We start from the raw sequence: 23,826 nt of genomic DNA on the forward strand, positions 1-23,826 counted from the left end.
TTTAAAACAATGTTAATTAAAAAAAGTTATTAATTAACATAAAAATTAAAAGTTGTTTCAATTTGCTTGTATACCTAAGTATACTTAAGCATAGTTTGATACTTAAGCAATACAGTACGATACTTCATAAAAATATGACTCACCATTTGTAGAATGCTTCGTGCGACCGTAGATTCTCGTTCTCTTCATGTAATCCAATTATGTCAGATATCTGTCACAAAACAAAGAAATACAATTAAACAAATTATTGAGTAGCATTCTATATGAGAATTGATCGTTTAAAAAGTAATACGAATCATTTAATGCAAGAAAAAAGATAAAATGATGAAAAATTCCAAAACTACGGTACCCGGCCAATAGTTGTGCAAAATCATATTCGTATATCTTTTGATATTATACTTAATATTTCAAAAAACTTACCACATTCACTGCCCACTTGCTTATTTCACACTTTGTTCACTTTATATCACATTAATACTCATTAATTTAGAAAGATTTTAAACAAAATCACACGATTTAACGAGAGTAACGCGCACGTTTCGCGAATATTACAATAACTAACTGAAACGGTCACGTGACTACTACGCACAACATTTGAATCGTACTGTTTAAATAAGACAAAAAAATAATACGAATAATTTTTTAGTAAAAATATGCTTGCTAAAGATAATAAAAAATTTTAATTTTAATTTTGATTCATAATGTTTTTATAATTTTTATTAACTAAACTATTCTGAATATTTTCAAACATATATATACAACTCAAGTGTGAAATTAAATTTCAACACAAAACGTAAACATTAAAATAAAAATATAAAATTGATTGTTCTATATATTTCATGGTCATTTAGCTTCATATAACTTTGATTAAACAGTATACAGAATTCGTTTCACGAAAATGTAAACAGCCCTCCGGCTAATGTAGTGCGTCTTGCCGGTTGAATTGATTTCAGTAGTGGTCGTGATCGGTCAGAGACACGAGGAGGACGAAGTGTCACGTTGCTACAAGTGGTGAATAGAAGTGGTTGGAAAGCAGCTTCTTCTTGCAAATTAGTAAGTAAATTAGACTTAATATGATACTGACAATCGGTGTACGTAATAGATTAAAACAATTGGAAGGAAAATATCGATATCGATCATAAAATGTTATGTTATACGCCATGATCATTGTTGCACGAGGAAATACAAATGGCGTACTTTCTTGTCGACAGATTTTTCTCGTTCAACAACTGATTTGTGGTTTGTGATTCATTCTTCGTCACATTTGTCCGGTCTTCAGATGAAACAGGTAAGTGTTTCAATTGTTAAACTATAAAAATCAGCACCGGTAAATACCGGTCGTTCATTTCTTGAGAACAACGTACAACTGCGTAGTTTTCGTAAAACTACTTTGTTGAACTCAAAGTTTACAACAAAAGGAAGGGAAAGATAATTTGTTATGGTATTGTTTCCAAATACACGTAATACATATTCATTTTTACAATTAACATTTTATTATCAGTTTTTTTATAACCTCGCGTTGGAATCATCGTTAACAGTGGTTATGTCACGATTAGTTCAAGTCAATTTATTTAAAAGAACAGTTTTTATTAAATATTTCGTGCTCATTTTTATTTTTTTATAATAAGACAAATGAACAAATTATGCCAATTATAAGATGCACACTGTACAATAAGCATTGAAGAATATTTACAAACGCCTGAAAGATTTCGATAGATTAGTTTTTCTTCTCGTTCGTGAAGTAATACTACTTAGTTTTTTCGTGTTGCTAAAATGTATAATGCGTGACATTAAAATAACGTTACCGTTGTTTATTCCTTGTTGAAATCATCAATGGAAAGTTTGTACAACAGGCGCGTTTTAACAGCGAAAGTATTATTTTCTTTTGTTCTTTTGTTTCTTTTAAACTATGCATTCGTTAACATTGGTACTTTCAAGATATCGTCGTTCTTTGACAGTGTTAACTATAAATATATCCTGTCGCTTTAGAATGATACATTCGTCTATTCGTATTTGTACAATATTTATATGTATTTTTTAACCGATATCAAAAGATTTGATATTCGACGCCTGTAAAGAAAGGTAAGAATGATAATTTGTTACATTCATGTTCGATAATACAACGTACAAACGTTATAAAATATTTTTTAAAATCGATTCGACCGGTTAGTCCTTGGTTGTCGTATCGTATCCCAATTAGTACGTAGTTTTAAGATGTTTGGTAATCTGATCTCATCACGTTTTTCGAGAGGAGACCATTAGCGTCGGTTTAGGTCAAACATTTAGATTTAGATCGTGATATTCAAGAACAGTGAAAAAAATAAATCTTTATTTTAAGGCCGTTCATTCGAAGTTTTTCTCTAACTAGTTTAGATAAAAAAGTGTGTGATAAAAAATTTCATCGAGTTTAGCTAAATTTTTGATAATTCGAGGATGCATTTGCATCTTGACATAAACTTATCAACTAATTGTAACTTCGTACAGGGAGAAATACACACGCACGTGAACACGCGTATAACACGAATAATAATTTGTTTCTGTTTATTTTAACTCTAATTTCGAATCGAATCGGTATACCGAATGATAATTTTATATCTTTCAACATTCTTCGGAAATTCATCAACTTTAAAAACATACGTGTTTCATTTTGTGCTTACTGACATTCCCATATTATGTATGTTAAGAATGACGAACGTTTCCCTTTTGTAAGTTACTCGAAGAGTGTAAAAAGTAGTAGAATACGTGAGATACAGGTTGAATAGATAATATTACAATACGTTTAGCTTGAATTATAAGGTGAGGAGCATAGAAATAGTATAACAAAATATATGAAATATTTATAAAACAGCTGCTTTCATTGACATTTGTGAAATTATGACGTTATCAATACTTGGTCTAATTGTAAGATTCCTACTATGACTAGACTCGAGTGCTTTACGATGGTTGGTCTTTCGATAATAATATTATTCGTCCAATGTAATGATTGTTTTCTCAACGTATTCGTATCCAAATTATACGTATCGAGACGTAGGTATTAAAACCTGCTTCATACGTGAGGTCGAACATAAGCTCAGATCACGATCGGTCATAGTACAGGATTTTATTAAAAATTTTCACACTCAACAATAACGACACGTTTAAAATTGGATTGCATTTAAAATTATATTGACCGAGGTTTGATTTGACGCGATCTGACGGCACTGTGACCGGAATTGTGAAGCAGCCTTCTCATCTATAGGTACTAGATTTCATAATTACACAGGTAACTTTTATTGTTACCGATCCGAGTGTTTCACAAATGACGATGAAAGATGAACGAATACAATTGTTGTGCATGGCCAAAGCCGTGCCTTATCACATATTTTTGATAGCGATACGCTATTTACATTGAATCCATTCAAGTGATACTTACAATTGGATACACACCCGCGCGATACAGTTTTAATATGATACATTCATTTCGAATCGATTAAGTGATTCATTGTTTGAAATCAATCTTGTGTTTAATGCGATAGTAAATGCTCGAACGATGGCTACTTACTTTACCATAACTACAATCTAACTTGGACGTTACAGGATACATCGAAATTTCTTGTGCACGTTATTGCTACGCTAAAGTTTAAAATTTCCTTTTGTGATATCTTTAAAGTTTTTTCTTTTCATTCAAACAAAGTTGCCGCGATATTAAACGTTGAACGTTTCTCGTATTTCTGCGGGTTCAGGAAATTTTGGAAAAACTTTGTGACATCGTTGCACGTACAAGAGGACACATAGGTTGCCAATATTTACACGGACCAGTCGAATTGCAAGCGTTCGAATTAGAAGATCCGATTAGAAAACACGTTTTAGATAAAGATAGTTTTCAATTGATTAGTCTAACGAAGTCACCGATAGAAAACGAAACGAGCAACATCACGTAATATTGATTGTTCGTAAGTAGTGATCAGGTTCAACTACAGTTCAACTATTTCGCGTGTGTAAGAAAATGAACAGACGCGATAAACTTTATTAACGCGAGAGTACATCTGACGAATGAATTTTAGCCATCGAATTTTGCTTTGGTTTGATCGTGGCGGGCCTACAAATTCTCTGTCTGTTGGGTGTGCTCTAAGGCTGATAACCCTGATATGTTTTTTGGAAATGTTCAGCTATCGAAGGGATCAAATTTTAACGAGCGTGATTCCGGAAGTCGGCGCATAGTGCTAAACGCTTGATACAAAGACGCGTTATCGGCATCACCGGCGCTAAATCGATGCGATAATTTGTTCTCCGGATCCCAGCTAGAATTCGTCGGTTTGTACAAACGAGGAATGTGTCGTTCTCCGTGATTATTGCCGAAAACGAAATTATCATTACCTGGGGGAATAGTTTGCGCGAATATTATCGACCTGATTAGAAGTGGTAATTAGATGAATTTCAATGGAATAAAATAATTTGAACAAGTACCTGGCGAGGGGGATGGTGATTGCGGCGGAGTACCTGCCACAGGTGATAGGGGTTCGTATGGTGGCGGAGGAGGAGAAGACGGAGACGGTGTCGGAGACGGAGGTTGCCTCGATAGAGTAGTTGGGTCGAGTTCGAGAATCCTCAGGACTCTTTGAGGATTCGCTCGGACCCAAGATTCGAACAAATCCACCGGCCAGTCGGTTTGCGTCGATGCGTCGGACATCCTCGGAGGAGGATCCCAGCATAGAGCATCCGGTGGGTGGGACGAACTTCTCGCTAAAACGCCGCTCCCTCGGTTCGCAGGGGTTGGTAAATTCGGATTACTTTGTGGCGAACATGCTAGTATTTGTAGAGCTTGAATGGCATTTCTGACCTATTTTTATTATCGAACAGAAAGGGTATTAAAGACTTTGGTGTATCTCTATAAAACACCGCCTACCTACTCGTTTGTTCTCGAACACCTACACCTACCTCGCTACTCAGAGTAGCAACGTCTTGGTGTAACGTAGAAAATTGTGTGTCGAGCCTTTCCACCGATCCGCGAATATGGTCCTCCACTGATTCTTGAGCGATCATTTGGGCCGCTCTTCCTCGAACTAAAACCCCTCTTCCGTGTCTCCTTGTTTCTCGATAGTCATCCCTATGATTCACGGTGGAGAATAGATAGACGTAATTAAAGCGATCCCAGATAGACTTACCTAAATTTAGCGTGTCTCGGGCTCGACGTATGCAAAGGTGATTTGTTTGGTGGCGATAAAGGCGAGGTCTCTCCCTCTTCAGGTACGTTTTCATCGTCTTCGCTGATCGACGGTAGCGTTAACGATGGTCCGTTCATATCCGACTCTTGCTGAAAAAGGCATCGCCGCGAAAATTGTATCGTTTCTTCTTTTATGCCTCGTGTAGTTTTTGAACAGTCAAAGATTACCTCGGCTTCGTATCCTTCTCGTAAATTGTAAGTAAGATCGTGTTGTATATCGTTTGCGAACTCGTGCTGATATTCGGGATATAATCGAAGCACTTCGACCAGCCCGTGCATGTTTATGCACTTTAAATCACAGTAGGTTAACGCTTTCACGTCGCAACTCGATTTGACCACGACATCGGATCCTGAACCACCAGCTCCACCCCCATTACTGCTATGCTGTAGGTGAACGTTTATGTCACAGCCCACAAGATCACCTTTCCCTTTAAATTAAATTAAATTGCATAATACAAAGATATCGATTTAGATTAATAAATATCTCGTGGTGTCCTACCCAAGATTGCAACGACCATATTGTTTTGCACGACCTCCATGGAACCGTTGCACAAGTAGTAGATGTACGAGAGCGCGTCTCCTTTGTGAACCAAAAATTCGCCAGGTGCGCAAAAATTATTTCGAATTCGGAGAGAAAGTAACTTGAGACAACCCTGAGAAGCAGCTTCGAATATTGGTAAATTTAATATCTCACGATGTAGATGCATCGAAACGTCTCCCCTGAGTTCCTCGGGAAATTGTTTCAGGGTCTAAAAGGATTAATACGTCGGGTCTGTATAATTAATTTCACACAGTGAAGATACATATATGTAGGTATATGGCATTATCGCGTCACGTAGCACAATTATTTACCGTTCGTCATCGTGCACTTTACCTCGTGTATATCGATACCGTGATTCAGGGACCACATTGTTTGGAAGTAGTCTTGCATACGTTGTTTTAATTCCTCCGGTATCTGATGCAGCACGAAAAAATCCTTGAGATCTCGCAATTTCGTTTGATACAGCGATCTTCTAGAGTAAATTCTTTGAATAATCGCCGTCACGTTACCGAACACCACGGCATGCATCAGAGCTGTATAGCATACACAATACGTATACAATGTGCTAATGTTTCCTACTGTACATTTACGGATAAATTTGTTTCGTCCTAATTAATATCGTTTGCCTCTAATGCGCGTACACATGTCAATTCTCGGCCAAACAAGGATAGTATAACCGTTAATTGATTATTGAGTAATTAATTGATAATCCTTACGGAACAAACGTATTGATTGACCACGATTACTAACCGCCAATGAGCATCGTGCAAATCGAGAAGAATTTTTCGGAGAACGTGTTGGCCGAAACGTTTCCAAATCCTACCGACGTTAAACTGCTGCAAGTAAAATACAACGCTGTGATGTAGCTTTCCGCGTGCGTTACATTATTCACGGAAATTTTTAATCTTTCCGCCAACGTGTGAATCCAGCCTGGAAAAATTCATTTGATTAAAATTTGTATTCCTCTGTAGAATACAAAGTCGAGTTACACGTTGATCGATTGCCCGGTGGCAAACTATTTTAAAACAGGCCGCGTTTGCAGCAAAATGTCGCGTACAAGTATGCCAAAGTCGCCGGCAGTCTCTTCTTTGAGCGCATCAAAGTTCGAGCCTCGGGATTAAACGGTAACAGCATTACAAGAGCATGTATAGTACAGGCAAACGTTTCCGATTAAATTACGTGATACACTTTCCCTTAAGTGTTAACTTCGCGGTTTAACGCGAATATAGCTCGTCAACTTTCCCGAGCATTGTTTCCACATAGAGTCCAAAGTTCTCCAAAGACAGGTTATTTGAAATGAGCATCGGGGGGCCAATTTGTATATCTAAGCAGGTACAAGGGTTAAGCTACTGTACACGTTACGTGTCCCAGATCAGCTTGGGGTTTCTTGCTTAAAATGTTCACGATCACGTGTTTCTGTCGAGGGGAAGCAAATATAAACCGTTCGAAAGATTGATGGTTCTTGGCTAAATTTCATTGTAACTATTCATCGACATTTGTATTCCATAGAAGTCGCAGGCTGTTTAACAAAATTGCAAACTTACCGAGGTCCCATTCGTTATCGTTTCTTAATCTTTCTTTCTCTGCGATAACAAACCAAATACAGGCCAACCAATGTGCCACCAGGATAAAAAATAGCATCAGCATGGTCAAAATCACCGCGCTGTACTGTGAATATCTATCCATCTTTTGAAGTAATCGCGCCAGTCTTAGCAACCTTGTTAATTTTACTAAATGAATGTTACCGTGTCCCGATTCCTGCGATACAAATATGCTATTAGTAATGCGTGAAACGGGATGGTCAAAATACATCGATTAACCCTATTGCTCGGAGTAGTAACATTTGTACTTGTATTGTATCGAGTGTTCGCACACATTCCCAGTGATTCGATTTGATAACAATCGATGTAATAACGAATTCTCGAGGTGTGCGAACTTACGACGACTAGATGATTGTACCATTCATCGATCAGATACGTCGTTTGAATCGCATTCAAGCGCATCCGAGTTCCGGAGAAAACACGACACGAGAAATCGATGTGTCGTTTGACCGAATTTATCGACATCTGCGAAACGAACTCTTTCCACTACTTTCTTCTTCAGATTCTTTTGATTTTAGCGACGTAATCATTCGTAGTCGAGATGAAAATTTCAACTGACTTCAAACGCGAATGGAAACTTTATCTCTTTGACGCATCCGCACGGTCAGTTGGTATTATCTCGTTAAATATTTGACGATAATTACTCACCTCTCCGCTGTAAACGTCAGAGGCATAAAGAAAATCAAAGGGCAAAGCGGCGACCAGATCGACAAAAAACCAGCCCTTTACGTAGTTGACGGCAATACTTTTACTGTTGCTGACGACTTCGCCTTTTCTGCTTACGTACGTTGTTCGAAAATTCAGAACGATATCTGTGAAAGGATTGTTTTGTAGATTTCATACGTTTTCACTGATTTATATACATATTAGCGAGAATAAGTAGGAACTCGTGGTCTTTGTCTCGGTCAAAAGCAAAGGTAAACTGTTCTCGCAGTTAGTCGTCCTTTCGAGTTTCGTAACGTGGAAATGTGGAACCGCGTTAAGGAACTTTATCCCCGTACGATGAACTGCTTTTAATCCCGTTTGGAAACTAAATTTATGTCCGAAAATTCGCTTGCTCGCAAGTTGGTCGTCAAATTAGTTTAAAGTAAAGTTATGCTCGCGAGCAGCTAAACTTTCGACTAGAAACGAGTTTAGCCACACAGCCGGTAAAGGGTGATCTTTAATCGGTGAAACAGTTTTTGTAGTATACTTGCAAATTAAATTCTACCCACTTCCCTTTTTTATTCTCAAAGAGATGCGATCTCATCGGACACCCACGAAGAGCCTTCGCGTTTGAAACATCGTTACTCGATATTCAACACGATAAATTGATTCCGTGATTGTAGCATGAATGTATCGCTTGCGAAAGGTGACTCGAGGAGTCTGATTTGTGCTAAAAGATGCGATCGACACCGCGATAGAAACTCGTTTCACAGCATCGGGTTTGTATTTAAAAAGCAAATAAATGCATGAAAAATAAAGCAAATCTCAGCGTGTTCGAGCCTGGAAAAATCTGAAGAAATTCTACGAGTGAGTTAGTAAGAGGGTAAGAGAGAATCGTAGCTCCTCGAATCACCGATGAAATAAAAAGAACACCACCCTTCTTCTCGTTTCTTCTCGATTGAATTATTTTAAAAGTGTACCAATCGATACGTGTGTAGAGTATTCTATAATAGAATCCGTTCGTTTTGCAATTCGATCAGGCTTATTAATTTCTATGAAACGAAAAGGAAGGTAACGAGTGCGAAACGTGTACCCACCGATTATAAAAAGGACCTCGACGACAACGTCGCTGACCATTGTAGGCCTGTCGATGTTAATGAAGCTCGCGTTAAAAGGGACGACGATTGCCACGTAAAACGTTGCGAGGAGTATTAACCAATCCCAGCAAGATTTAAAGCCGCCGTAGTGACTTAGAATGAACTGAGACTTTTTGATTCCCGTTGTTTTATATTCTGGTAAAGGTGCTGCGGTGGAATGCAGAAGATTCTAAAACAATAATCGTACGGGAGTCTTACGATAAATAAAATTAAGAATCGATCGCGTGTTAAAACAAGCACGAATCGCTTACATTGCTCAATTTAATTTTGTGCTTATTGTCCTGTTTGTAATGGCCAGATAATTGATAAAGGACGGCGCGACTTCTTCTCCTGCCGTAATTAGCCGGTGGTGCCTCGGGATCGAGACCACCGTTTGCATCTGAAATGTAATTTGACCGTTGTCGTAGACGCGTTTCTTTCTTTGCACTTTGCACAGTTTAAAACTGTACCTTCCGTGCAATTAAAGCACTCTGAGATAAAAAATATACATTCCTGATCAATAAACGTAAAGCGAACTTTTTTTTTCTTTTTTTTTTCAAAAATTTGTTTGCTTAGGAAACTAGCATAAATTGTAAAAATATTGTACGTTCCGAGTAAAATATGCACGTCGATTTTGTAAATGAGCAACACGTGTAACACCGGGATGGCGTGATGTGTAAATTCTACAAGAAAAGCAAACTATTATTCGAAGCTGTTGGCTGGCTTTTGATTTGCGTTCTTGGGTGTTTTGCTTTGAAGAATGATGTTGCATTTTAGGTTTACGTGCAGCGTGTTGCGTGATCGCGGTGTAGAAAGCACGAAACGTTAGATAGGTAATACGTTGAAAGAAAGTACGTTACATTGGGAACGTTTTATCCATACCCGATGTATGGTCCGTGCTCGGATACTTTGGAATGCAATTCATCAGTCACGTCGATCGAAATGCATTCCAGAGAAAATCGTTTCGTCAGGCTGAGTTCAGCAGCAAAGCTTGGCTAGAACTCACCACTATCGTGCAACTCACACAGCTGAAGGTTCTTCGTGTGGGTGATATCCTTGTGGGAAGCCAAGAACAGAACGACGTCGCCTTTTTCGTTCTTGATCGGAACAATATCGAGTAAACAATCGAATGGGCTTCCTGTTGGTTAAAATCAAACAAAAAGTCTCGTTAAGCGTATCCTGATAGAAATTAATTGACCGACAAATTGATCAATTTACATTCGAAAGTACGATCTGTTGTTAAAACTTTTGATCGAGGTTCGTTAAACGCGAAGTTAAACTTGCTATTTTGAAAGCCGATCGGAAACAAAATGAATAGAATAATGATTCGTATTGCTAACGCGAACAGTTGCTCCTGTACAAATATGATAGAATCAAATCGAATCGATTACTTTGATTAAATGTATCTCGTTGCAGCCATGCAATCATTGTGTACACGTTTACATCGAATCGCTTTCACTAATTATGTTAAATGGTACAACCAATTTTTATCGTTTTTATAGAGTGAGAAAAAAAGAAAACATCTCTTTCTTCAATTGTACGTAGAATCGTAAGTGAAAATCAGGTCGAACTAATTAGAGAAGATAAGCCATCAGAGTAGTCAAACTTTGACTTGCAAGAAGAAAGCAAATTAAAGATTGATGCGTTCTACTGTCTGTAATTGCTTACTTTCCAACTTACAAGACTGCATTTGAAGATAAGAAATTCAGAAGACCGTACTAAAACTTACCGCTCTTCTTATAAAACACAACTTCCATCTTCAGTTCCGTCTTGCTCTCGAGGCTCTTGTCGATCATTGCTTTCTCCTCTTCTTTCGTTTCCGGGCCGTACAGGAACTTGCAAGCGCAACCTTTCTGCATAATTTGCGCTCGCGCGAATCCTGTCAGCTCGCAGAACCCATCGGAGCAATAAACGATCGGGTAGATCGTCGGAACCTGCGCATTTCCCAGCACAAAGTTGCTGTCTGTCGACAAAAAGAATGTTCGATTAAATTAAAGAACGTGTCAGCGGTTCTGACTGTCGTTTAACTGGTAAAAATTGCATTTAGATTCCAATCGACGAATACATTATACGAGTTCGTTATTATTTCGTGGTGGAGCAATCACAATTTTCATCAATTAATTTCGCATGGATCGTGTTTTCTCTCAATTATTGTTTGGTTTAGCTATTCCGACACGGCAAGCCAATCGAGTCGATACGTTGCGAAAAAAGGGAAATTGAAAAGGAAGAACAAAACAATTGCTTCAGTTGAAACTTTTAACACTGTGAAATTGATCAACTCGGTTTTGTTCACTACAAAGGGGTATTATGTACGTGGATTTGACCATTTTTCTCTTTTTTTTTTTCTTTTCTGAAGCAATATTAAAAGAAAAGTGCAATGAAGGGACATGGTAAACAAGAATTTGATGATTACGCGGGATAAAAATGCGTAGTGCAAGAAGTTGATGCATGATTGCACCATGTGGTACAGTTCATTGGTTGATAGCTTTGTCAACGTCTCTGACGTCAGGCGTAATCATTCTCAGGGTAACGACGGTACTATTTTTAATTTTACGGCTACCCCTGAAACACGTTCATCTTTTCTCAGTCTTGCGCGGTTCTAACTATCTCGGTGCTTCCTCTTTTCGTAAACAAATGCAACAACTCCGTTTTTCTAAATATTGCATTCTGTAAACGTCTTCGAATTGCCTGACCAAAAGCTGAAATTACGTACAGTTCGGTGAAAGTGAAAAAAACAAAAAATGGGTGGAACTTTCGTTCGAGATAAATGTACAGCGAAAGTTTATCTTTCGCTGGATGAGCAGGTCCAAACAAAGTCCTGTAACTTTTTCTGCAGTTAGTAGAACGGGATCATGGTGACCGACGACGATTAAAACCACCCTTCACGCTCTGCGGAAAACAGTGATTGTCACGTGTTTGATACACAGGGAGTTTGACGGCGAAGGGTTATAAGATAAAAATATGGTTTGAGGGTGAAGTTTGTACGTTGTTTGACGGTTTAACTCGTTGCTTATTTTCGCGTTACCTTATTGATTAATTGTCAGTATTGCCATTAAATCAGCACGCTTTTCATTTCGAAGCAACATTTCATTAACGTCCAAAGATGAATTGTAGTTAATTGCTCTTTTCGCGCGAAGAGATTGCCAATTACGCATTTATTGCGAATACGCGGTCACGAAACGGTGAAGGATTAATTTCAGTCGTAGACGAAGTGGTATGAGAAGTGTAGATAACTACCGGAAAACAGAAATAGCTGCACAATTGCAACTTTTAAGCGGTTTAAGAACAATAAGCGTTCAAGCTTCATAGTTTCTCCGTAATTGTAGGCTACGTTTCGTCATTTTCACGGGTTTCCTGTCCCGTATATTTATACGGTTTCGATAAGTATGTGAAATCATCGTTGAAATATCCAATTCGGTGCATACGTGTAAACCGGGGGGTCACGACAACGACAGCGTTTACGATCATCGCATCAGCCGCTAAAAGCAGCGTAAACGTTACAGTTTCAGCCAACTCTTGACAAAGACTAATGGAGCCGATTGTGTATCGCATACGTGTCGAATGCAGGCCAGCGTCAGAAAATTTTCCTTATAAACAAAAACGGAATTCAAGTTCGTTTGAGAATTTTTATGTTTGATGCGAGTAATTGGAAGCAAGAAATTGCTTTTCGTTACAATTTTCTAAATTTGTCCTAGGAAAATGTGTAACCCGATAAGCGAACGGAAACGTGGTAAATAATTAAAACGTCTAAGGTAAAAATAACCGTAGATCATGAAAAGCGCGTTTTAAACAAATATAGATTTTATGTTGCTAGCTATGCATGGGAGAAAATGTGCACAAGGAAAATAAACAAGAAAAGCGGCACTGCACGTTTCAGTTAAACGTACGAAAATCATGTTCCTTTATTTCATATAAAAGCAAATATTTGTCGTTTGTTCGGTTTTTTTCTTTCTCGTTGACTGGATTAATTAAATATCAATTAAAACGCGTAAATTTGGCTGATCGAATACGCTGTGCGATCCGTCCACGTATCAAAGCGATCCGATAAAACCGAACCGTAATCCGATCGTGTGCAATTAGTGAATATTTTCTGAACTATAATTGCATTCGTCAAGGCCAAGCAGATTTTCATGTTTTCCGGCCGTTAATTGAAAAGCGATAACTACTTCATAAGTTGCTAGCCATATTTCCCGATAACCCCGAAATAATTAAGTGGATATAACCGCGTGTTGCCACAGCTATTGTGGTTAATGTGGCTGAATTGATGTCCCGCTAGATACGTTGGTTAGTTATATTCACTATACGTATACACGTAAACCTGTAACTAATAATCAAGCCTCGACGTTCATTTTCTCTTCGTTCAAAATCAAGTGAAACTGGATTTTATTCTCGTCGCTGAAACCATGGACAAAGAGATTAAGTAAACGTGATAGATATTTTGTTCGAAATTTGCAAACGTGTCGAAAGTGGTGCATCCGTGTGGTAATGAAAAGCATGCATTGTATGTTTACGATGGCGATACCGTGGTTGTAAGGATTAAAAGGTGGTATTAACCATACATGTCGACCTTGCGTTTTCATCACGTATCAGGGACTTTATTAAAGTCTTCGTAAATAAAGGAAGGATTGGTACTCTACACTTTTTCTCGCGTATCGTTCCTAATCTTTCGTTACACGGATTAGAATTTACGTGAAAATTTTCATTCGAAGTAAGTTTCCTCGTCGAGGATAGGGCAGCAGGGACTCTTAACGGATAAATTCGATACAGCCCTGATAAGGCATTAATCGTAGAAAATAAAGGAAAGTGGCTTAATCGAACTTGAAATTACCGTGCGGATCGGGCAAAGGAGAGAAAATCCAAAGCGGTAAATTGTATCAACCGATTTTCGATACGGTCACGAGTTCCCCCTCGAGCAAACCGTATGTCAGAACGTTTTTGTATGATCGAAGAGAACTAGATTCGTGTCGGGCATGTTCAATTAATTCTCACCGAAGATCGAACGGAGGAAATGAGCTTTACCCCTTTTCATTTGCGATGCGGTATTATTTAGAAATTTTATCCAGATCTTTGTCAGTACCTTCTATTGTCATGAATGTAATATTCTTGAAAGGTTGACCTCCATTGCAAGGCGAGCCATCGTGTCTCTTTACACACTGTAACCGAAAATATTCTTGTCTGTTCTGCACAGAAACTTTTATCCCGTTTCTAGCACTTAGCGATAAACTTTGCATCCCCTTTCTTCGTTTCCCCCTTTCTGCTTCTCTCCGGAGGCTAAATTTCTATCCCGGTTATTCGACCGTAAGCAATTTTTTAATGCAGCACTAGGACCTTTCCATCGATCCGTTTGTAATGACAATTTTCTGCGGAAAAGTTTCACTCCTGACAGAGACAGAGAGAGAGAGAGAGAGAGTGAGACCTTATTGCCCATGATTGAGGTCGGTGGCGATGATAACTTAGCAATTTCCACTGGGATCGGGCTGGGTCGTTTTCCCTAATCAGATTTCTACAAAATTTCGAATACGTGGAATTGTCAAGTAAATGGAACGGTCAGATTCTCGTTCCGTCCTTTAAACTGGTTCATTTTACGAAAGTCTCGCGAACTAACCGACGGCTGTTCTCCGTTCTACGAAGACAGAAAAGTTCAATATCTCGCAAAGCTACTGCTGACAGAATGGAGCAAAGAAAAAAGTCGGTTACCAATATATTTTCCAATAGCTTTTATTACGTACTTACTACAAAAGTAGTGGTCGAATTGTATAAATCATCGCGTAAAAAATGTATAGATCAATTTCGTTTCTAGTCGAGAGAAGTATAGTTATTTTGTTGGCGTGCAAGCATAGATTTAAAACGAGACTAGAAAGCTTGAGATCTTCTTTGATAAGGTAGCTTGAGATAAAAGAAGGTTTCCGTTCGTTCGCGTCGCTGTATGGTATCCTTTCTTTCACCCCCTCAACGAGTTACGTCTCCTTTTGCTGTATAATGCCTTCCTTAGACCGGAATATGAAGAGATTAAGCCTGCTAGTATCAGGTCCGCTGTCTAAGGGAACCCATACCGTGAAGACTTCCCTCCACGGTATTGACTCATTTGGCTTTTCAAAAAAATTCACTCGACGTTCATCGATTTGAAATCTTCGCGAACAGATTTTCATTCGATGAACGATGAATGCGTTTCATCGGAGGAAATGAAACGATTATCGAAACGACTGTTCCTTCATTCTGTAATTGTCTGTGAGTAGTTTAGTTTCTTATGCAATGTACCAGCTATTACGCCGAATCGTAAACAATTTGTTCCTGTTGCAAACAGTAACACGTAACATATGTTTTCAATGTGCAGGAAAGAACAAAGGAACAGTCTTTAATCGATAAACGTATGTACTTTTCCTATGAATAAACTTGCGTCATTACTTTTCGTCACAATATTGATTACATTGATAAGATAAGCGTCATCGATATCGAGTAATTATTAGTTGCCCGTGTGTCGTTCAACACCTGAATCCTCGATAAATCGAACGCGTTTTACCTAAGGTTTCCTAGCGTACATTTCCAAAACTTGTTTCTACTTTTAAGCCGAAATTTGGATTGTACGTTTGGAAAGAGGCTGGTGATATTCCCGAGGGAATGGACATTTTCAAGCAGCTGGGATAATTTCAGTTTAAACCAGGTTAATGAACACGATGAAACTCAATGTTCCACACAATTACCACGGGTCGTGCTTTCTCACCATCAAACTTTCCTCGTTTTTCGCTATTAGATAGGTCGAACGGTTTAACCAGTTAGAAGGAATTTTTTTTACTCTTCTCTCTACTCTGTTGCAACTTGCAATCGATATCAATTTCCAAGCTGGCAAGGATATCGTGCAATTAGCGTAACAGAAAACTAAAGAGACTATCCTAGCGTTTGATCGCGTGTCGCTGTTGTAATCTATTCCAGGATATATCCCGATTGCGGGCGCATTTCCATGAGATTCTGGCCTGTTTTGATTTCACAAATTGATTCATGTGGGGATTCGTGTGCTTTTGCCACAAATTCACTCAACGTTGCGTATCAATCCTAACTTCGAGCATAGCTTCTAGACAAGTTGAACATTTATTCACTCGTGAGGATTATGAAATTTAACATGGCACGATGTTGCACTGTAATTAATTTTCAGTACGCGAGGGAATTGCACAGATACTTGTATACATTTTATATACATCTATATTCTCTTATGCGCGTTTTGCACTCAGAAGCGACGTATCAATCCTTTTGCTGCGAACGATGTATGATATATGTCATCTAAAAGTAACTATTAATTTCAAGAGGTGCATACATACGGATTCTGATCAAAATGTCAAGTTAGTCACGTTGGAACGTAAATGTATTACACAATACTATCGTTCGTCAGACTTTAGCGATAGATTTGTAACAATCGTACCGCAGATGTTTCAACAAAAGGGTTAATCAAGTAAACAGTGCAAATATTCGTGTACAGTGTGTAACTCGTGTAGAGTTTTCTCTGTTACAACAAACACTGGAAACGACACAAAAGCCTGTTGCAAACGCTCGTCACTGTGACATTTATTTGTGGTGTCGGTAACTATTAGTAGAAGTTTTGAGGTCACACAGTGATATGCAGCTTTGAATTCGTTGCGAGTGCATCGAGGTTGTATCGTCGATAAATATACGTTGAAACGTCGTGACAGGTATAGCGATTCGAGAACTGGCACTCAACTTTTCACTTTGAAACCGTCACAGATATTGAATCGTACTTCCCTATTAACTTATCCTAATCCTAGTCTGCTTTTCTTACGTATACATGTATGTTCTCCATTTATTTTTCGTCCAGTAACGTAAAATTAAGCAACGTCGTTAATCGCGAAATAATGCGATAGCAATCGTGCGTTCCGATTTCTCGGCTGACATTTGCTTGATCATTACTACTTGGGAGAAATAGCTCCTACTCTAACAGTATGTCACCTGCGTCACGATTTGTCCGACGAAATTTCTTCAATTCTATACGAAGGAGAAAAAGCGAAAAGGTTTTTGGAAAACAAACTTTTTTACTTTTTCACAATATTATTGCTCCCCAGAGGGAGCCTCGCATAAATCGGATATTTCATCATGACAACATTCTTTTCTTTTCCAAGTCCCTTAGCCGCTTTCGTGAAATTGTTCTAGTTTTCTCGTTTCGTTCAGCACGATAATTATCGACTCTTCTAGCAGAATGAAATCAACACTAATGTTAAGAGAACCGGAAAAAGTAATTAGGTCATTCGGCATGTGTAAAGAGATTTCTTGACCTTTTTTGTTCTTTTATTCACCACTCGACGTCCACTGTTTCTTGGCTGCTCTTGGTGAAATATTTTTTTCAACGAGAGCAAGAAGTCGTGAATTTTGTTCGCATTTATTAGAAACGGAGTCAAATGAAATTCTATGCCTCTATTTCGAGAATGAAGTACAAGTGCGACGTGGCTGTATTATTCGGTTCCTTCGACGTTTCCAATAAGAGTAATATACCATAAACCTCAGATTACCAAGTTTAATAGGCGCACCGAAGGAAAATTAATCTTCCCGATAGTCTGTTATACCGTATAATAAAATTCTATGGGAAACATAGTAAATGCGGGTACATGATTTCGCTGTAGTTTTAATTTAGATAATATATACCGTGCGATATTTATCTTCATCCATCGCCATTTTCTAGAAATGTGCACAATTCCTATTTTACAACGAAACGAAACGTAACGTGCTACTAATGCATACAGATGCACGTTGGAAAGACATTCTGGGAAGCGTAAACCGTGATCGTTCATTAAGAAGAAATTAATGATCTTGAATTAAGGTCAGGAAACAAGAGCCGTTTACGTTTCATTGGAGTTGCCGTTCGAGGCGTATTCGTGGTACTAGATCATCGTGAATGAAATAAAACACTAGCATGAAAAACAAGAAGGATAATTGGAAAGATAGTTTACAAAATTTAAGTAATTTTCTATCTTTGAATAGATGTTACTATCAGATCAGATGTAAGTACGTATAACGATTGGAATAAGATCGATTTTCATGGCGCCGATTTCATATTAATATTCCATGATTCGTCTGGGGTTGTCGGCCTCGATGGTAAAACTAGCGTGGACGTATTACTTGGAATTCATAGGTCACGAACAAGGGGGGCTGTAAGTCCGCCAACCCTATTCAGGTTAGGTATTGAAACCCGATGTCGCGAGGAAGTTTGCATTATTCGAAGTTGCGTCGAAGTTTTATGTACGTTAACAGGCAGGTTTTTGTTCTGTTGAAAAATTAGTTTCGTTGATCGACCGGGGTGCTCCTCCTTCCCCATCGTGGTTCGCATTCTGTTCGCTATGCTTTTCATCAAGCTCTGATTCGATGAGAACAGAAGAATAAGAAAAAATCACAGATAGGCGCATGAGAGACTCGGTTAAAACGAATATTCCAATTGGTCCTCCATGAGTCTTGGTCAGCAAAGACAAACGAGTGTTTGAACAGTCGTCAACCATCCTTTACCCCAGTTGGCGATGTGCCAAACACGCTCGAAGAAAGAAAGAGAGCGCCAAAAATATCCACGGATAAGTACTTCGGGCGTCGTTAACGAGCAATTATTTCCCTTTTTTCTCTCGCCGAAATCACAGTGTTCACAATGGAAAGGTCACGAACTTCCAAGTATACGCGTTCACTCTTTTCACCGATGTTTCGCGTAACGAAGCCAATCGAATCGATATCGTGGTTGAAAAACTGAATCGCGTAACCACCAATTATGCATTCACCTAATTACGTGATTTCTTTTCCTCCCTGGCGTGAAACTACACGAGATATCGTTATCGCGTCAATGTAACACTCGCGCATCGACGTCGATGGTTCTTTTTCCAGCTTGTTTTCACGCAAAAGGAGGTAAACGATATTTGTATTGCCTCGAGAGCGATCGAGTTTGTAGGGAAACTGGAGTATTTGATGGAACACCAAGATTGAACGTAATAGCATAATTCTAGGGTCGTCGTATCCCCTTGAAACGACCAGACATCGTGCTACAACGACGCGATCGTCTCGCAAGTACTCGTTCCGCGATCACTATTTCAAGTTATTTGAGCTAATCCAAACGTGAAATTAAATTTTGGCATTTCGTTTTTCCTTTTTATCCATGGAATGTCCGTGTTTGTCCGACTGCGACGTCCGTGTTGAAGTTAAGGAGCTTTGATCGTCTTAACACCACAGACCAGGTGGTTCTATGAAATTAATTCTTGCGTAAATGCTAATACGGTGTTATGCAATCCACACGATACCTCTATGTATGTACCTATACACGAAAGAAGGGCATGTTTTTAATACGCGATGCGTTTTGACACTGCAAAAGTAGCTTATGTAAATATACGAAATAAATTAGCCAGTTAAAAGTAAATACTTCCGATTTTAATCTCCGAATTAAATTAAAATGTACCGTCGGAGATTAGTTGGGTGGCTATGAATATAATTTTGTCGGCATCTCGAACGAAGGGGAAAAAAAAGATACAATTTCATTACTTTCCAAGGACGTAACTTTCCTGTAATTCTCTTACGACGGCGATAACGACGGTTCGTAGTCCCTTTCTCGTAATTAGTTTTTCTTGGTTTGTAAGCTCAAAGTTCACAACGGGTGTATCAGTGGATTACTTTAACTTTGTATTTATTGCTGGAATCTCACCTAAAACGGATCCCTCTGAACGATCTGGAACGTAAAGCTTGTTCGAAAAGGTTATTCAAACACTAGAACGGGCGTTGAATTTAATATTACAGGGGTAATCTCTATTCGCTAAATGTTTGTACAGATTTACAAACGATGTTTGTAATGTTGTGAAACGTATGTAATTTCTGTGGTTTATCGTTTTTCATCAGCAGGCCGAGTGCCAACTGTTACTTTATCGAAAATCAAGAAAGGGGATACAACGCGTCACTGTGTTATCGATAATTTCGGTTCAGATTACTTTTTCTCTAGACCCAAAACTACGTTTTCGCCATAAAGGGAGGAAAGGTTGAAGGTAACTAAGTTGGTGTCCCAAAGGAAGGATGGCGAGGATAGTTGGTGTTGGTCGAGGTGATCTCGATTTCATCGTTCTTTTCACTCTTTTTCACAAAGTATGCACCATTAAGCTGGTGGGATATAATTGTTTAGAGGTAAATACACCCGGGGTACCGTCGCTTCTCAGTCAGACAATTTGGTTTCACGCGTTGTTAACGTTGTGGCCCATAATAATGGTATACGAATTAGTGACGGCGACGTCAACGTGTGCGGCAACTATTGAGAGACGTTTCGATATTAATTTGCAGCTTGATCGAGTGATTAGTAAATAGCAACACGTGTCCACACCTCGAATTATATTAGACAATATGTCGTCGAGTGGAGCAACGGCGCCAAATAGCCATCGAATTTCTGAAATACAATTGAACCAAATAAAACTGGTTGTTGCATCGTTCACTATACATACATTTACATTTGTGGGATTGGATGAAAAATCATGTCGTTGTGGGTGAACTGGGGAGGATAGCTCTGGATTTTTTATTAGGGATGCTGTTTTTCGTCGTAAACCATTGGAACCGATCAAGACTTTTTTGTATTGACAAATCGTTTCGTCGGACGACTCACAAACGAGGGTCGCCTTCGAAACGTCGGGATTGGAGCTAATCCAATGGCAGTGACACTACACTTCGATCTTTTACAACCCCGAGAAAGTTTACGCGAATACCTCCACCGTCGTTTCTCTGACGTGATCGGAATTTTATCGCTGTTATTTTGCTTTATTTGAGCGTCGTACGATTTACTCGAGAGGAAAACTCTTAGTCGTGATTAGAATATTTCTGAATTCCCAGACGCAGGTGGTTAAACGTAGATATAAATTGCTCCCTTTAAACGAACGTATTGATAGTAGAGAATGAATAAGAGGTAGGTTAAATAGAGCTACAATACTTACGGGTTCCATCGAAACGTGTGGCGATAGTATCTAAGAAAGTATTTTGTGGGGCGAGGAGGCCCTTCCTGACCGGCATTGGGGCCACCCCGCCGCGCTGTCAGGCGCTAAAATCTGTAAAAAAGAAAGAAGAAAGGAGTACAACTTTATTTTAGTCAGACGCATACAGTATTCTTGGGTCAATTACAGATGTAAATGTACGTGTTCATATATAAAAGTTTAGGTCGTTTGTTATTCGGAAGAACAATGCACGAAGCGTGCTTTATGCAGGGAAATGTGTGCATGAGAAAAACGTCTAAGTCTTCGATAGGTAGGTCAGTGGTCCAATGAAAATAAAGGATTGCGTGTAGTACGGTAGTTGCAATGATGGATGGCTGCAGCCTATAAAAAGTCTCGGACGGAACTATTTTTAGACGATAATTTTCATTTAACACGTTTCTCAAGCACTTTACGCTTTGAATCAGATATCATTTAATCTCTTTTTTATAATCAACCATTTACATATATTTTTCTGCCATTTTTTGCAACGCGATGATATTAATTTTCAGTTCTTTTTTGAACTTTATAAAATATGCAAGAACCGTGCTGCAAATCGAGACTTGCATCCAAATTTTATGCGTTTTTTTTTTTTTTTATGTACTTTTATGTTAAGCCGTAGAGAAATGCATTTGCAGAAACAGGAGACTCGTCGAGAAGCCTGGAAGACGGGGATATTCATAGCTTTTCAATATTGGACAGTTCTATAGTTACTCACGTTGTTCAATGGTATTTGTGATTTCTGGAATTAATCCAACTGAAGTTATACCTTACTTTCATTCGAGTTACCTTTCGATGCACATTATTGTCATTATAATCATTGTAACGCAATTACCAGTAGAATAGTTCATTTGCATTATTGCAATATTATTGTATAATCATAATGATTTATTAATGTCGAAATATCAATTAAATATCATTTCAAACTAAAACGCGTTCGACATATTCCATTAAAATTTTGTTATAAAATCAATCTTGCATATGGTATTTTTGGAAATAAAAAGAGGTATTTCATCGATACGATCAAAAAAAGATAAAAAAATGGAACAAGGTGAAACGTTAACGATAAGCAATCAATTAATGAGTAGAAATGTGGAAATTTACGTACGAGTAATTAAAACTGTATGAATACGTAATTTTGCTTTTTATTATTATCCATCTTTTATACGTATATTGTAACTTTTGTCTCGCCAAACGTAATTAGCTCGCGGTTCTTTGTGAAAGGACTCGTAGAAAGATTAACCTGCAATTTAATTAATCTGCTTTTTCCTCCTTTAAAAAAAAAAAAGAAAAGAACGAATAAAAAGTAAAGAATTTTAGCTATCTGCGAAGCTTTTGTAAATTACTTTTTCGTCTCAATTTATTATAAAAATTACAACGCGCTGATATCTTGGTGCCCCGTGTAAGACAGATCACTATCGTCGTATAGTGATTCTAGTAATGTAACAGGTGTGAACAGAAAATGGAGTGATAGAGTATAATTCATTATGTACTGATCCTCCTTTTAGTAGGTCTAATGGAAACAATTAGACTACTTGAAAAAGATAGATCTTAATATATCCAATAACTGTTGTCCTTAATAATTATTTGTTAGGTATAATTAGCTCATTTCTATAATTAGTGACGACATTATTGCATTACCGTCATCATAATGTCCAAAATAAACATATCACTGTCTCGTTTTTGAGAGGATCAGTTAAAAATTCAGGTAAAACCACGTTTCGCGTTCCACGGTTTCACGACAAAGGATGTATAGTTGTGCCCTGAAATTGCGATAACGTTTCACAGCAACATTTTTGCAAAGCAAACATTTCCCTTGCTCGACGCGTATATAAATTTTTCCAAGCGTAAAAAATGATCGTAAATCATCGAATACAGACCTTATCGAGAAAAAAAAAGTTCTAGCTCACTGGCAGAGCATCGTAGGCATATTGTTCTCGGTAGCACTGCACCGTATTTTCCTATCCTTCGACTTGGATGCTTCACAATTTCGCACTGAACACGTTAAAAAACGTTTAATTGGCCGCGTTACGATTGATTACGAGGTTTTATCGCGACATCGGCGAAGGAAATGGGAGACACGCGGAACGTTTGCTGGTACTCGCGTAACTGACCGAGCCGAGGGGAGAGATTCTGTCTATCCTGATGGCCCGGGCTCCTGGCTGACTTGCGCTCCGCGCACCAAGGCGCAACATGTGGTAAACCGTTGAAGGTATACACTCATACACCTACGCTTTTCTCTATGTACATGCACACACATCCGTCTATTCTGATAAGTACACACTAACGCAAAACCGTGTAACCTGCATACGCACGCGCCCTGATCGTTTCCAAACGCGTGTGTACCGCGAGCGGTGAAAAACAGGGTCAAGACTTTGAGCGAGGATCAAACATCTTGCTGCATCGTCTTTCACGATTATTTTCAAAGAGTACCAAGACGTGACTGTCGTCTGTCTGCGATCGTTAGATTGCGATGTTCCGATCGAACACGGGATTTAATCGACGACACTTTGAGGCTACCCCTTATGACCAGTCGAACGATGTTTTCCTCGAGTCAGGATCGATTTCGCATCGATTCGTTCAAAGAAGTGCTCGTTTATATTTCATTTTTCCACGGTTTTAAATAAGATGGGAGAGAAATTGTAGTAGTACATCGGAGAAGGTAGCAGTTCGTTGTTGCTTCTTTTAACGATAGCAAGGAAAGATAGGATGTAACATGAAATTTTCAAGC

The 23,826-nt window shown here is 38.5% G+C and overlaps 1 protein-coding gene across 2 annotated transcripts; it reads right to left on the reverse strand.

Moving 5' to 3' along the window:
• Positions 1 to 1,519: 1,519 nt before the first annotated feature.
• Elk (Eag-like K[+] channel) lies at positions 1,520 to 23,237 on the reverse strand. Of its 2 annotated transcripts, none has more exons than XM_034322762.2 (16): positions 22,976 to 23,237; positions 21,063 to 21,173; positions 10,856 to 11,089; positions 10,151 to 10,264; positions 9,399 to 9,526; positions 9,088 to 9,316; positions 7,994 to 8,157; positions 7,289 to 7,502; positions 6,495 to 6,674; positions 6,078 to 6,277; positions 5,703 to 5,952; positions 5,372 to 5,631; positions 5,145 to 5,293; positions 4,918 to 5,086; positions 4,447 to 4,819; positions 1,520 to 4,356 (listed from the first exon to the last, which is right to left on the reverse strand). In XM_034322762.2, the coding sequence occupies exons 2-16, from the start codon at positions 21,136 to 21,138 to the stop codon at positions 4,145 to 4,147; spliced, it is 2,952 nt and encodes a 983-aa protein (XP_034178653.1). In that variant the 5' UTR covers positions 21,139 to 21,173; positions 22,976 to 23,237; the 3' UTR covers positions 1,520 to 4,144. The 2 variants fall into 2 exon arrangements, with proteins under 2 accessions (XP_034178653.1, XP_034178652.1); XM_034322761.2 differs by having other exon boundaries at positions 10,133 to 10,264; positions 22,976 to 23,236.
• Between the last annotated feature and the right edge of the window lie 589 nt (positions 23,238 to 23,826).

The sequence above is a fragment of the Osmia lignaria genome, chromosome 4 (assembly GCF_051020975.1).
Source record: "Osmia lignaria lignaria isolate PbOS001 chromosome 4, iyOsmLign1, whole genome shotgun sequence".
Taxonomy (NCBI): Eukaryota; Metazoa; Arthropoda; class Insecta; order Hymenoptera; family Megachilidae; genus Osmia; species Osmia lignaria.

Excerpts from the sequence above, each read along its gene's own strand:
- Elk (XM_034322761.2), bottom strand. The coding sequence starts at position 21,138 with ATGCCGGTCAGGAAGGGCCTCCTCGCCCCACAAAATACTTTCTTAGAT. Across the intron at positions 7,503-7,993 it reads CTGACGTTTACAGCGGAGAG|GAATCGGGACACGGTAACAT; the intron begins GTGAGTAATTAT and ends TTTGTATCGCAG. Across the intron at positions 5,953-6,077 it reads ACGGTATCGATATACACGAG|ACCCTGAAACAATTTCCCGA; the intron begins GTAAAGTGCACG and ends TAATCCTTTTAG.